At 34.5% G+C, this 15,507-nt stretch overlaps 1 protein-coding gene across 1 annotated transcript in view; it reads left to right on the top strand.

Annotated features, from left to right (window-relative positions):
• Positions 1–15,507, top strand: part of LOC111148340 (SMC5-SMC6 complex localization factor 1) — a 65,833-nt gene that overhangs the window by 12,473 nt on the left and 37,853 nt on the right. The window contains 8 exon segments of the mRNA XM_022504849.1: positions 1,301–1,444; positions 4,059–4,205; positions 5,047–5,097; positions 5,099–5,194; positions 6,056–6,178; positions 7,975–8,028; positions 9,041–9,199; positions 10,809–10,972. Of these exon segments, the coding sequence (XP_022360557.1) occupies positions 1,301–1,444; positions 4,059–4,205; positions 5,047–5,097; positions 5,099–5,194; positions 6,056–6,178; positions 7,975–8,028; positions 9,041–9,199; positions 10,809–10,972 (938 nt within the window).

Consider the following 15,507-nt stretch of genomic DNA (forward strand, 5'->3'; position numbering starts at 1 on the left):
TTATGGTTTTTAATTAGTTAATTTATGTAAGGTACTTGCTTTGTACATTTTATTTCACAGGTCAATATCTAACATCTTGAAATGGATATATAAGTAAATATATCTAAGATTAGAAAACAGTATGTTCTTGCCTAGTTAATGATAATGGAATGTTCTTTTACTGGATCATACTAGATTACTGAAATCTATGTGGGATTAATTCATTCTGTATTTTAGACCTTTCTTAATGCTCTGGGCTGTAAGGATGTATCCTCCCATTGTCAATCAGTTTTAAATTTAAAGCTAGAAAGTCACTTTTATCCCACTTCAAGTAGTCCTTAACAATAATTATGGTTTGTACATTCAGAGTAATTCTTTCTTTGATGCCTGGAATAGGAAGAAGGAAAGTTCTTCATTTTTCTTAGTTTTCAGTTTTACTTTCTTGAATAAAAAGAAAGTCAGTCAAGTACTCTCAGGAATTGTTCTTTGATTGGAGGATTGCAGCCTGCTAAAAGACCCTCAAATCTACATAGGAATCCCAGTACAGGTGAGAGGGAACCAAAGATGACACCATAGGCCTTACACATTTCAGTTTATATCATAACTGTTCCCTAAGAGGACAGTGATTCTCTCATTTCTTTGTAAAGATAATGAATCTCTGAATACCATTCCTTAAGTGCATTGTAGTATATGTCATGAACTCATTTTTACTTCCATCTCTATTTTGCTGAACTTTTATAATTCTATATATAGGTACATATGCAGATGTCTTAAACATCATTGGTAGGTGGTTTAGAATTCAGTTTGTTTTTCTTGGCAAGAAAAATTTAAATATTTGAGATAGAGTTAGGCAAAAATAATTGTTTATTGCTATTCAAGTAAAATAAGAGCTGTGAATTCTTCTTTTAGGCCTCTTTTCCTCTGTGTATGTAGTAGACTTGCAGATGAGAAGTCTTATCGGTAAAAACCTGAAAAATAATCAGAAGTACTCTAATCTGAAACTTATTTTTATCTATATTGTGCCTTTAACTTGGACTGGAATGAGGTAAAATATTGCTGTGCATGATTATTCATGAAAAGGCTTGATTGTTACTAGGCCAACAAAGCATTATATTTTTTGAAGATACACAGAAATCACTTTGTTATTCAGCACCTTTGTTTTGAATTATTTTCCTTGAAAGAATTTACTACCATTTAATAACTTTATTTAGGAGGAGGAATTTTACCTTCTTTTGCAGTTAGATAATGTTGGATAATGTAAAGTACATGTTGTTGATATTATACTTAATTGATTGTCTGAACCATTTATATATACATACAGAAAGAAATTCAGAATGATGAAGATTCCCAGATCCATTCTGTTTGGAATAAACACAGCAATCAGGAAAAAAACAAAGATTTCTGGAAAGATAAGGGATTTCTTAAAATGAAAGGTGCCTTAAAAGAGACCATGTGTAGGACCCAGGTAAAACTTTATGGGCAAAAATAAAAAAATGTACATTTCTGGTTCTTACATCATTATTTTGGGGGAGCATATGGTAGAAATTACATGAATTTTGAAATCAGAGCTAGTATTTGAACCCAGCTCTGTGTTTTTATTATCTGTGATTTGAGCTTGTTCAAGATATTGCCATATGTCCCAGTTTTTGAGACTTTATTGAAATAACACATATATGCATATAAGAACACACAGTTCCTAATGTGTAGTGCATTTTCAACACACGAGAATTACTTATAATTCCCTTGATGTTTAACATAAATGTATTTCTTATAAAGGATTCTTCTCTTTCAGCAATTATGTATATTCATGATTCATGATCTAAAGTCTAGTATTTTGCTGCATATTGAACAAATTTTTTAAGTGATACAAATGAATTCTATTTTGATTTAATAAGAAAAACAAACAGGAAGGACTTTGAACTTGAACCAATGAAAAGTAGATTAAGAAAGCATATATGTGGCTCTTGTATAAAACTTTTCAAATAAGGGCAACCAAAAAAAGGCATTATTACTTCTACCCTAGAATAGCTAATGTTTAATTATGCTCAATTTCATACTGTGCTTTATGAAACAGACTATTTGATTTACCGGATCACTGGCCTATTATTATTACTTAGTCTAAACTAAATATTTTTTTTTTAAGATTTATTTATTTATTTGACAGACAAAGATCACAAGTAGGCAGAGTGGCAGGCAGAGAGAGGAGGAAGCAGGCTCCCTGCTGAGCAGACAGCCCGAGGCGGGGCTCGATCCCAGGACCCTGGGACCATGACCTGAGCCGAAGGCAGAGGCTTTAACCCACTGAGACACCCAGGCGCCCCAAACTAAATTTTTTTTTTAAATATTTTATTTATTTAGTTGACAGAGAGAGAGATCACAATTAGGCAGAGAGAGAGGAGGAAGCAGGCTCCCCGCTCAGCAGAGAGCCCGATGCGGCACTCGATCCCAGGACCCTGGGATCATGACCTGAGCCGAAGGCAGAGGCCTCAACCCACTGAGCCACCCAGGCGCCCCCAAACTAAATTTTTTAAAAGATTTATTTATTCGAGAGTGAAAGAGGGCACGTGAGGTGGGGGGGGCAGAGGGGAAGGAAAAGGGAAACTAGCAGATTTCCCGCAGGCGCGCAGTGATTCTGAGATCACTACCTGAGCTGACCTGAGCCGAAACCAAGGGTCACAACTGAGAGTCAGACCTTTAACAGACTGAGCCACCCAGCTTAACAAGAGGCTTTTTGAGCTAATCTGTCTGAGAAAAATGCATCATAAGCCACAGTATAAAAATTTTGACTTTCAGAAAGGAATGTAAAATGATGGGAGTTACTAAAATAGTTTTTTTTTAACATGGAAAAAGGAATCAAATGGAGATTACGCAAAAGATATGGGAATTATGAAAATACATCAATTTATGTTGTATAACACTAAAATTCAGGTACAAATTTCTATTTTTAAAAATTAGTTTCTTTGTACAAAAAACCAGACTCCTAATCATGGAGAACTGATGGTCACCTGTTCGGTAGGGGGGATGGATGAGGTAGGTGATGGGGATTAAGAGTACACTTACCATGATGAACACTGAGTAATGTATAGAATTGTTGAATCACTATGTTGTATGCCTGTAACTAATATAATACTATATATGATATATAATGCATATATAACTTTGTATAATGAATAAACAGTATGGTTTTAATACTCCTTAACCTTATTAAAATTTTATGTTCTGTAAAAAGATTTTTTTTTTTAAGCTTTCATTTATTTATTAGAGAGAGAGTGAGAGAGAGCATGAGAGGGGAGAAGGTCAGAAGGAGAATTAGACTCCACATGGAGCTGGGAGCCCGATGCAGGACTCGATCCCAGGACTCCAGGATCATGACCTGAGCCAAAGGCAGTTGCTCAACCAACTGAGCCAGCCAGGCCCCCTGTGAAAAGATTTTTTGAGATGTTTTTATCTGATATGTCTAATAATCACAAGATTCTATTTGGCCTACAGTCTAAAACTATTTTTAGAAATATTTGGAAAAATAGGAGCACCTGCGTGGCTCAGTTGGTTGAGCATCTGCCTTTGGCTCAGGTCATGATCTTGGGATCCTGGGATCGAGCCCCCCATTGGGCTCTCTGCTTAGTGGGGAGTTTGCTTCTCTCCCTCTGTGGTTGGTCACTCTCTCTCGATCTCTCTCAAGTAAATTAATAAAAATCTTCAAAAATTTTTGGAAATTTTGGAAAAATAAAAACCAAATTGTGTTTTTGACTAATCGTATGACAAATAGGGGGGGAAAAGGTAGAGATTCCAAGAAAGATTAATAAAAATACCTACATGAAATGTATATGTGAACACAATATAAACCTTCCTGAACAAAAATCTACATTTCTCTGCTTCATTTTTTCTTTCTCTGCTTCATTTTAATGTAGCTAAGATGTAATACAATTTCAAGGCTCTTTACTTCTTTACTATAGTTAATCTTGTATGTATGTTTTAGAAAGCCTACCTTCCTGAATGGGTTTTTCTGTTGTGGCTTGCATTGGTTGTGTTAAGGCTATGTTCATCCACAGTCTAATTCAAGTTTTCTTCCATACATGTAGAAAGAAATGAAAAATCATGATGAAGATGTTAATGTTAGTTCTCTTTTGACTGAACGTCACAAAAAAGAAAAATTCAGGGATTCCAGTAGAGATTTGAAACTTGTTAAAATGAGAGATACCTTTAGAAGGCACACATGCAAAAGTCAGGTGAGACCTTCCAAATGAAAAATGATTTCTATTTTCAGCCCTTTTCTAAGTCTATCAAATGTAATGATATTGATAACATTGTTCCTTCTGAATTACGTTTACAGAAATGTTTATAAGGCATCTGTGTACAATTTTAAAGACTATAAAAGAGTGTTATGTATGCACCAGCTAGGTTAAGAAATAGAGCATTACTAGTTTAAGAGCCTACTCTGTCATCTCCAAACTATATCCTCTTTTTATCTCTCTTCCCATGGGTGACCTCGATCTTGGCATTTTTGTTGTTTTCTTGTTTTTCATTATAGTTTTGCCAGCAATGTCCTTATCTCTAGCAATATATTGTTTAGTTTTGCCTGTTAACAAACTTTTTGTGGTTGATGGTGTTCATAGTCATGCTTTTTTTTTTTTTTTACTGGCATATATAATCTTTATTGATTTGCAACTATATCTTTAACCATTTTACTTACTGATATAAGTAAATTTGGGTTTCATTTTCTTGGTTTGTGTTTGCTTGCTTGGTTTTTGCAGTTATGAATAGTTGTGCCATGAACAATGTGAACGTTCTCTTACACGACTCTTGGTGCACATATACAAGAGTTTGTCTAAATTAGGATATACTCCTTAGGGTGGATTTGCTAGGTTGTAATAGGTAATGCCCAGCTGTGTTCCAAAATGTTTCACTAATTTATACCAACTTAACAATGGATGAGGTTTTGTTTTTGATAAAACTATTATTTTTTTAACGTTGTATACTTGTGTTGTAAGTCATATTCTTGAGGTTTTTTTGGATATTGTAACATCTGTCATTCATGTTGAGATTTAATGGTGTTCTGAATACTTGTAGAAGGATATAAAGAAAAGGGACGAAGATATTCAAAGGAGTTACACTTTGAGGAAAAAAACGCAAAAAAGAAAATGAAAGAGATTCCAGGAAAGACATTGAACATAACAAACTTAAAAGTACCTCAAGAAAGCACATATATAGAGATCAGGTAAAACTTTCTAAGCTGAGCTAAACAGTTCATTTTCTTTGGCTTCCATAATATAATCTAGACATAAAATCTTATTTTATAATTGCTTGCTGTGTCAAATATAACCTGCACACCTTGAAAAAAATGGTTTTCAGTTGATCTGGTGTGATATTCATAACTAATGTTGTAATTAACTTTAGTTTATAAAGACAGTATTTTTTACATACATACACAAGGAAATTTGAATTAATAATCAGGATATTCAAATATATTATGATTTGCCTGAATGTCACAAAAAATGAAAAAGAAATAAAGGTTCTGAAAAAAGAGGCTAAAATTCCTAAAATAAAAATCCCTTAGGACTGCCTGTGTATGAAAGTTTGGGTAATGCATTCTAATCTAAATTTTAGTTTTTGTCTTGTTCTTCCCTGGTATAATACAGATCATTTTTAATAAGATAGCTTGTCTTTTGATTGGGATCCTTCTTGAATTAATTATTCTAGAGTATAACTTGATTTTATCTAAACTACAGCATGTTTATATGCATATATCCAGAAGGATCTTCAGAAAAATGATAAAGGTAAATGAATAATGAATCATGTAATATGTGACCATGGCAACAACGGGGTTGGGGGAAGGAAAGTTTGGGATTGAAAGGAAAATGACCCTAGGTAAAACTTTCCAAATTAAAATATTTGCTTTTTTTTTTTAAACTTTTTATTTCCTTGTATAATTTTTATAAAGTATGATTATAAGGATCTTTGTTGAAGTTAATGCTGCATGAATGTATTCTTCTTGTATTCTGTTGTTTATTATGGTACTTAACATTTGTGGTAATATTGTCTTTAGTACACTGTCTAAAATACTTCTACATGTATGCAGAAAGAAATGAAGAGTTCTGTTTTTGCTGATCGTGCCAAAGAATCAAAAACCAAGGATGTCAGAACAGATGTGGATATTGCTGAAATAAAAAATGAGTTAAGGAAGCACATATATAGAGCTCAGGTAGAACTTGGCATACTGAAATTTTCTATAGTTTCCTATTCTTCTCTAGTAGAACCAAAATATAATAATAACAGTAATGACTCATTATGATGTTTAATGTGTCTTAAAATTTTCTCAATTTATTAATTTGTTATGAACAGAAATGTATTTGTACATTTAATAAGCTGAATTCTCTGCTGTTTATAGTTCAGTGAAGCTACAGATAAATTAGGTGTTTATAGACTGCTGTATCTTTTTTTTTTTTTAAGATTTTATTTATTTATTTAACAGACAGAGATCACAAGTAGGCAGGCAGGCAGAAAGAGAGAGGAAGAAGCAGGCTCCCTGCAGAGCAGAGAGCCCGATGTGGGGCTCGATCCCAGGACCCTGGGATCATGACCTGAGCTGAAGGCAGAGGCTTAACCCACTGAGCCACCTAGGTGCCCAACAATGATAGCTAATTTTTTTTTTTAAGTTTTTATTTATTTGTCAAAGAGAGAGCACAAGCAGGGGGAGCAGCAGAGGGAAAGGGAGAAGTAGGCTCCCTGCTGAGTAAGGAGCCCCATGTGGGACTCTATCCTAGGACCCTGGAATCATGACCTGAGCGGAGGCAGACACTTAACTGACTGAACCATCCAGGGGCTCTAGACTGCTGTATCTTGGTGCTAAATGCTTGCTAGCTTGGGGCGCCTGTGTGGCTCAGTTGGTTAAGCATCCAACTCTTGATTTCGGCTCATGGTTGTGAGATCAATCCAAGAGAGAGATTTTTTTTCTCCCTCTACTTCTCCCTCTGTCCCTTACCCCTCTCTCCCTCCCTCTTGCTTTTCCTCTCCCTCTCTTAAAAAAAAAAAAAAATTAATAAAATTAAAAAGCAAAATAAAATGCTTGCTAGCCAGATATTTGACATTGGGGCCCTTTTATGATGTCCTGGGTAAGCCTCAGTCTTATGCAGCCCTTTAGGGTTGGCCGGGGCGGGGGTGGGGGTGGGGGTGGGGACCTTTCTCAGTGATCTTGCCCTGCCCGCAGTGGTAGGGGATTGCTAATGATCTGGGACCGTGATCTTTTCTTTCCCTTTTCCAGGGGTAAAGATTTTGTTTTCCATTCCCTTTCCCAGAGGGTTGTGGGTATTTGCTTCTACATCCTGAGTGGAAGCCAGAGCTTTATCATTGTTCTAATTTGTATTTCTTTTGGCAGTAGTAAGTTTGAACATATTTTATACCCTCACTTGCCATTTATATGTTTCTGTCTTTGTCACCTGCTTACTTATATTCTTTTTTAGTTTTCCATTAGCTTATTTTATATCATTGTATCTAGAACTCCTTATATAATCAGAACATTGTCTCTTTTTTTATTGGTTACAAATATTTTTGCAGTATAATCTTTTAAGTAAATACACAATTATAGGTATTTTAAAACAATAGTGGAAGATTCCACATGTTATTATATAGAAAACATGACCACATTTTTTTCTTCTGTGGACTTTTATACAAAATGTTCTCCTTGTTTATATTTCTAATTATTAAAATACTAAGGACAGTAGACCTCATCAGGTCTTCAAAATGAAAATGACTTTATTTTTTAAGTTAGTTTAGAAAGAGAAAATAGACAATGTTCACACACATGAGTGTGCTATTACTTGAAAATAGTGGAAGATACTAGTCTGAGTAAATGTGTATCAGTATCAGATCAATTATGACATTAAAGTGCTCCTGAGTCTATTATGTAAGTTTGCCCAAGGTTTTATTTTTTGTACACTGAAATGTAATTTTCTACCTAAAAAGATGCTTAATTTTGGTAATATGGTTGCTGTTTTATAGGCTATCAGATACAGCTGCATTAGAATAGATAAACAACCAGTGTACAATATTGAGGTAAGGGGCTTGGACTAGGGTGGTGATGGAGTCAAAAAAATAAGCTTTGTGTTTTGATGTTTTTAGTTACTTTGATATAAAGGAATGTATTGTCTGCATAACAGAGCCTCCTATCAAATTTGAAATGTACTTTAATCAGAAATTAAAAAGAAAAATAATACTCTATCAAAGCTCCAAAAAAATTATATATGGTAGTACAAACTGATAACAAGAATTAAAAACTTACCTTGTGCTCATCATGGATGAGTTATGTACCACTGTTACCACATTTTGTAACTTTCATAATTTCTAGATGAAAGTTTCAGTATAATATTTTTAAAAGTATATTATTTCCTTTGTATCATTAGTCTTTCCTTTAAGATTTGTTTCATGTAGTCTTTCAGAGTATTTTAATTCTCTGCTAGTTTAATGTAGCTATTTTTGCTGTTAAAAATACTTTGACCCAAAAAAAAAAAAAAAAAAAAAAACAACTTTGACCAAGGGGAATGTATTTCATGGAACTCTTAGAGTTTATATAATGGGCATCCTCAGAGTGACTCTGTGACACTATAGCAAATATTGTGCTTGATGACTTCTTAATATATTTAGTATATCTTAATGGATATAGTTAGCTTATATGTTTAAAAGAAAACCAAGAGATAATTTTGCCCCTAAAGAACTATGTATAATTGTAGCTCTGCCTAAGGTCTCCTCATTGTCAGCCATACTTTGCAAATGCCTTTTCAAATTTTCTTTGAGTGACAGTATTTCCCCTTACTATTTGGGGCAACAGAGAATAATACATAAATCAAGTAATAATGTGTATTTTTGTAGTGCCCTGTAGCTATAAAACACATTCGTATAAATAATCTTTTTGTGAACCATATAACAATCCTATGAAGTCGTGAGGACAGGAATTACCTTCATTTTAAGATGAGAAAATTTTAAATCTCCTTACTAATTTAAAATTTACTCCCAGAGTTTTTTTTTTCTTCTTTGAGTCATAGAATCTTTATTATTTTTTTTTTTTTAGGTTAAAAATGCTGAATTTCCCAGAGGTATATTAAATTTAATTGAAAGTCTCATAGAAGGGCAGTTTTTTAAAGAAGCAATTGAGGAACTTTCCTCTTTACAAGCACATTATATCCCCCCTGTATGCCTTCTTCATGCTCTACTAGAGAACATTCTACAGGTAAGAACAGTCTTAAGAGTTTATAATCTTTAAGAGAATGTTAAAATATGAACATTCTCATTTTTTATATATTTACAGTTAATTTCTCTTTTCAGTATTTTTTCCCTTGTTTTAATAGGAAATGCAGTACCCACTTACAATTTCTTCTTTCTTTCTTTTTTAGTTTTTTGTGGGTTTTTTTTTTTGTGTATTTTGTATTTGGAGTTACTAGAGAACATTTACTAAAAATTCACAGTTTACTAGATAGTTGTCATAATACAGCTAACCCAGCAATGAGAGACAAAATGGGACCTTAATGAATTTATAGGAATTTGAAGTTACACAGTGGGGACTGGGTGTCACAAAAGCAAGGATTGATTGAGTGCTAAAGGATCGTCTCACAGGGTTATTTGTCTTGATGAGATCACCAGGATCTAGTCCATGGCCTTCAAGTCTTCGATGTCTACAGCCTGATCTTGGTTGTGTCCCAGAATTCATCCAAATTCAGGAGGTGAAATTATACTGATTATATGATAAGATTTATAAAACACAATTACCTGGTGCAGGATGTCAGAAAAAGCAGGGCAGCATTGTTAGTAATCTTCCTTGTCTTCACTGGGTGAACTGTTTTATGGATGCACCGAGGAAACTGAGTCATTCTGCAGTCCCTCGGAGACTGGTTTGGAGTGGAAGAAGTATATTCTACTAGTACTCTGGAGGAGGAGGGTACATGTTCAGGACGGTTGATGAAGAAGAAGATACAGAGGGGAGAGGAGGACTATCCCCCATTAGGGGTTCATTCTGAATAATCCCATTGTGGAACTAAGAGCCAGTACTTTTGTGAAAGCCTGTTTTCCTGTGTGTGTCCAGGTGGGAGCATGGATCTCCCCCCATAATGATTATAAAACTGGGCATCAGCTCTCTAGGGGGCCCCAGTGAGGTCAAGACCTTAGATGCCCATTTCTATTTTTAAATTATTTTCTAGGTGCTACTCTGATTTAATTTATTTTCTTGGAATCTCTAGGATAATTTTCTCTTGGGAAAAATTTATCTGATTTTTTTTCTGTGGCAGTAAATTATTTAATGTAAAAATCTGACAACAGTGATCTAGAAAGGCATTTGTACAGTGATAATTACTTTTATTCACAGTATACACAGACAATAAACATTCCTTAAACTGTGAAAGCTAGTAAGAACAGCTTTTCAAAGGTAGCTTTCTAATTGTTTTCTTTATCACAGTGCCAATTTGAAGAAATAACAGGTGGAAGCTATGTCAGACTAATGGTGATAACTAGCTTATTACATGAAATCTTCATACCTTTAATTCCTTTCAGGTCACATTTGAGAACTCTTAATCTCACTATAATCATGAAAAGTTAAATGGACATTACATGTAAGTCTCAATAGCTGGGATTACCTAAATGTATAAAATACATGTTAAGAATGTGCCTTTCTCAGTTGTAGTATTTCACTAACTAAATATGATAACTTCCATTGATCTCCTTTGTCTAAACACACATATTTGGCAAGAAAGTTAGGTCAGAGTTACTACAATTTTTGACTAGAGTAACTCATCAAAGTATACTTTTAGCTATAGTGTTTTATTTGTTTGTTTATTTTTAAATCATAGGATAACATAGATACATTCTCTGGCCGATACTTTCATATATTGTCAGCTCTTCTTCACCTGCATCCTCCTTGGAAGTCCCCAGCCATGTCACGATATTACTTAGAGCTGTTTCAGTGCCCAACTTGCATGAAAGGAGCATGGTCTCTAATAGAAGTGCTTATCAGGTAAGGAATTTGATGTGTGAGGATGTTAAATTTCATCTCCTAGTTTTGCTGTGTATGTTTTAGATATAAATGAAAGAAGTAAATTTCATTTTAGAAAATGTGTGTGTATAGTATGTATGTTGTATTTATTTTAAAACTCATAAAAAAGGGCCAAGTCTAGGGGCACCTGGATGACTCAGTTAAGCGTCTGACTGTTGATTTCAGCTCAGATCATGATCTCATGGTCAAGCCCAATGTTGGAATAGGCAATGAGAAATAGTTTGGTCACTGGGTACATTTGGGAAAATAATGAAGATGAAAATGGAGACACATACAGCATCTAAATCATGAAAAGTCTTACATGTTTTGCTAAGGAATTTCAAATGTCTTTTACGCATGGTGTGTAAGCTAACTGAAAACTTTCATCTGGGAAATGACAACATCACTTTGGAAAGGATGTGGAGCCTGCTTGGGATTCTCTCTCTCCCTCTACCCGCTGCTTGTGTGTTCTCTCCCTTTCATTAAAAAACAATAAAAGAAAAAAGAAAAGGCCAAGTCTAGATTGGTCATATTTGTCCTTTAGTTTTTTTTTTTTTTTTTTTTTAAAGATTTTATTTATTTATTTGGCAGAGAGAGATTACAAGTAAGCAGAGAGGCAGGCAGAGAGAGAGAGAGAGGAGGAAGCAGTCTCCCTGCAGAGCAGAGAGCCCGATGCGGGGCTCGATCCCAGGACCCTGAGATCATGACCTGAGCCGAAGGCAGAGGCTCAACCCCCTGAGCCACCCAGGCACCCCTGTCCTTTAGTTTTATTCGCAAAAAGAAAGTTTAATGAATACTTGAAATAAACAGGAAAGCCAAATCATTGTTTTTATTTTTTATTGTTTTTAGTTAATGATATCTGTGCATATTAAAATCTAATTAACATTTATTGAATATGGCTATCAAATTTTGGTAATCAAAAGTATAGACATTTATAACTATATATATTATCTCATTTAGTGTTTTTTTGTTCCTTTTTTTTTTTTTTTTCAGCTAGAAATCAGAATTTTGAAACGTTTTCCTAAATAGTGTCTCTTTCTGCGTGTCATCTTCCTAGATTTTTCCTTTGTCTTGAAAATGTTTCTCTGGAAGTCCTTTGTATTGCTCTTTCTACCAAATCCACAAATTGTTTTTCTTCTCTGATAACCCTCTGTATCTGACAGAACCTGCCTTTGTCTAGAAGGTACTTTCTTTTTATCCAAGTGCTCAGTTTTAGGGCTCCACAGTAGTGAGAGAATGGATACTTGACGAGCCAGGCAAAGGCTAGACCTTCAGGTATCTCTGAGATCCACATAGATTCATTTTCTGTCTTAGTTGTGATATATTTGAGATGAGCTAATCATCTAGATAGTATGCATTTATTCATTCTTTCAGCAGTTGTTTATTGAGACTTATTGGGAGCCAGGCACTGTGCTATACCCTGGGGATAAAATGACCAATAAGCAGTTCCTTTACTTTTGTAGGCAACTGATATGTAAACACAATTCTAACACAACAGTACTAGCCCAGCATTGGGCACAGAATATGAGGATATATGGGTTATGTGGCTGACATGCTTTCTAATTTCCAAATCTGCTTCTTTCTTTACTGTCTTTCCTGTCATCAAGCTTTCATTGCTTCTTAGGTAAATGATTGCAATACCTGTTTTATTGATCTTGATTCTGCTTTTTTCCCCTTTAACTTATCTCCCAAAGTACCTCAGTATACTCTTTCCAAAGTGTTGTTGTCATTTCCCAGATGAAAGTTTTCAGTTAGCTTACACACCATGCGTAAAAGACATTTGAAATTCCTTAGCAAAACATGTAAGACTTTTCATGATTTAGATGCTGTATGTGTCTCCATTTTCATCTTCATTATTTTCCCAAATGTACCCAGTGACTAAACTATTTCTCATTGCCTATTCCTTTGCTCTTGTGTTTTCTCTGCCTAAATATATCTCCATTTTTACATCCTATGAATACCTGGCCAACTCCTAATTATACTTTAACTTGTAACTCATGTCACTACATAATTTTTGACCTTTTCAGTTCAGTTTGTTACTCATGTCAGCTTCTTAGTTTCTGAAAAGTACTCTTTTTTTTAAGTTTTTTAAAATTCAGTTATAATTAATATACAGTGTTCTTTTAGTTTCAGATACAACAATATAAGGATTCAACAATTCTGTACATTACTCATTGCTCCTCGTAATGAGTTTTGCTTTAATTCCCATCACCAATTTAAGCCATCCTCCTCTCTGGCAACCCCCAGTTTGTTCTCTGTCTTTAAGAGTTTGGTTTATTTTGTCTCTTCTTTATTTTGTTTCTTAAATTCCATATATGAGTGAAATTATGTGGTATTTGGCTTTCTCTAACTTATTTCACTTTATACCCTCTAGCTTCATCCATGTTGTCACAAATGGCAAGATTTTATATTTTTTATGGCTGAATAATATTCCTTTGTGTATATCTACCACATCTTCTTTATTCATTCATGTCTGGATGCATACTTGGGTTGCTTCCATACTGTGGCTATTGTAAATAATGCTGTAGTAAACATACTGCATATATCTTTTCCATTTAGTGTTTTCATTAACCTTGGGCAAATACCCAGTAGTAAAATTACTGGATCATAATTTTTAGTTTTTAATTTTTTTTGAGTTATTAATTTTTTGAGTAACCTCCATACTATTTTACACATTTGCTGCACCAGCTTGAATTACCACCAGTTTCATGAGGGTTCCTTTTTCTCCATGTCCTTGTGAAACTTGTTTCTTGGGTTTCTGGTTTTGGGCATTCTGATAGGTGTGAGGTGATAATCTCATTGTAGTTTTGATTTGCATTTCTCTGATAATTAGTAATGTTGAGCATCTTTTCATTTGTCTCTCGGCCATCTGGATGTCTTCTTTGGAGAAATGTCTGTTCATATCTTCTGCCCATTTTTAATGAATTATTTGGTTTTTTAGCTGTTTAAGTTCTTTATAATTTCGGATATTAGTATCTTATCAGATACATCATTTTCATATATTTTCTCCAATTCGGCAGGTTGTCTTTTTGTTTTGTTGATGGTTTTCTTTGCTGGACAAAAGGATTTTATTTTGGTGTAGTTCCATTAGTTTAATTTTGCTTTTTCCTTCCTTAGGAGACATACCTAGACAAATGTTACTCCAGCTGATGTTAGATATTACTGCCTGTGTTTTCTTCTAGAAATTTTATGATTTCAGGTCTCACCTTTAGGTCTTGAGTCCATTTTGAGTTTATTTTTGTTTATGGTATAAGAAAGTGGTCCAGTTTTGTTCTTTCTCATGAAACTGTCCAGTTTTCCCAGTACCATTTGTTTAAGAGATGGTCTTTTTCTCATATATTCTTGCCTTTGCCATGGATTAATTGACCATATAATTGTGGGTTTATTTCTGAGCTTTCTGGTCTGTTCCATTGATCAATGTGTCTAATTTTGTGCCGGTAGTATACTGTTTTGATTAATGCAGATTTGTAATACTATAGGATTGTAATGCCTCTAGTTTTGGTTTATTTTTTAAGGTTTTACTCACTTATTTTAGAGAGAGACTGAGCATGCAAGCGAAGCACAGGGCAGAGGTGTAGGGAGAGAATCTCAAGCACACTGTGTGTTGAGCCTGAATTCCAGTGCAGGGCTCAGTCTCACAATCGGGAGATCATGATCTGATCCAAAACCCAAGAGTTGGACGTGGGACTGACTGAGCATCCAGGCATCCTGGGATATCTCCATATTTTTATTTTTCTTAGGATTTCTTTGGCTATTTGGGGTCTTCTGTGGTTGTGTATAAATTTTAGTATTTTTTGTTCTAGTTTCAGGGAAAATGCTGTTGATATTTTGATAGGGATTGCATTAAATCTGTAGATTGCTTTGAATAGCATGGACATTTTAACAAAATTAGTTCTCCCAATGCATGAGCATGGACTGTCTTTCCATTTCTTTGTATCTTCTTCAGTATCTTTCATCAGTGTCTTACAGTTTTCGAAGTACAGGTCTTTTACTTCCTTGATTCAGTTTATTCGTAGCATTTGAGTCTTTTTGATATGTTCCTAAATGGAATTGTTTTCCTAAGTTTTCTTTCTGCTAATTCATCAATAATGTACAGAAATACAACAGGTCTTTGTATATTGAATTTGTATCCTACAACTTGACTGAATTAATTTATCACTTCTAAAAGTTTTTTGGTGGACTCTTTAGGGTTTTTTGTTTTGTTTTGTTTTGTTTTTTGTTTTAAAGAAACCTTTTTGTCTTTTTTTTTTTTTTTTAGATTTTATTTATTTATTTCACAGACAGAGATCACAAGTAGGCAGAGAGGCAGGCAGAGAGAGAGGAGGAAGCAGGCTCCCCGCTGACAGAGAGCCTGATGTGGTGCTCGATCCCAGGACCCTGAGATCATGACCTGAGCCGAAGGCAGAGGCTTTAACCCACTGAGCCACCTAGCCACCCTCCTTGCCTTGTTCTTGATAATAGAAGTAAAGCACTCAGTTTTTCACCCTTAAGGATGATGTTAACTGTGGTTCTTCATA

This window comes from Enhydra lutris, unplaced genomic scaffold (genome assembly GCF_002288905.1).
Source record: "Enhydra lutris kenyoni isolate GAN:26980312 unplaced genomic scaffold, ASM228890v2 scaffoldscaffold19, whole genome shotgun sequence".
Taxonomy (NCBI): Eukaryota; Metazoa; Chordata; class Mammalia; order Carnivora; family Mustelidae; genus Enhydra; species Enhydra lutris.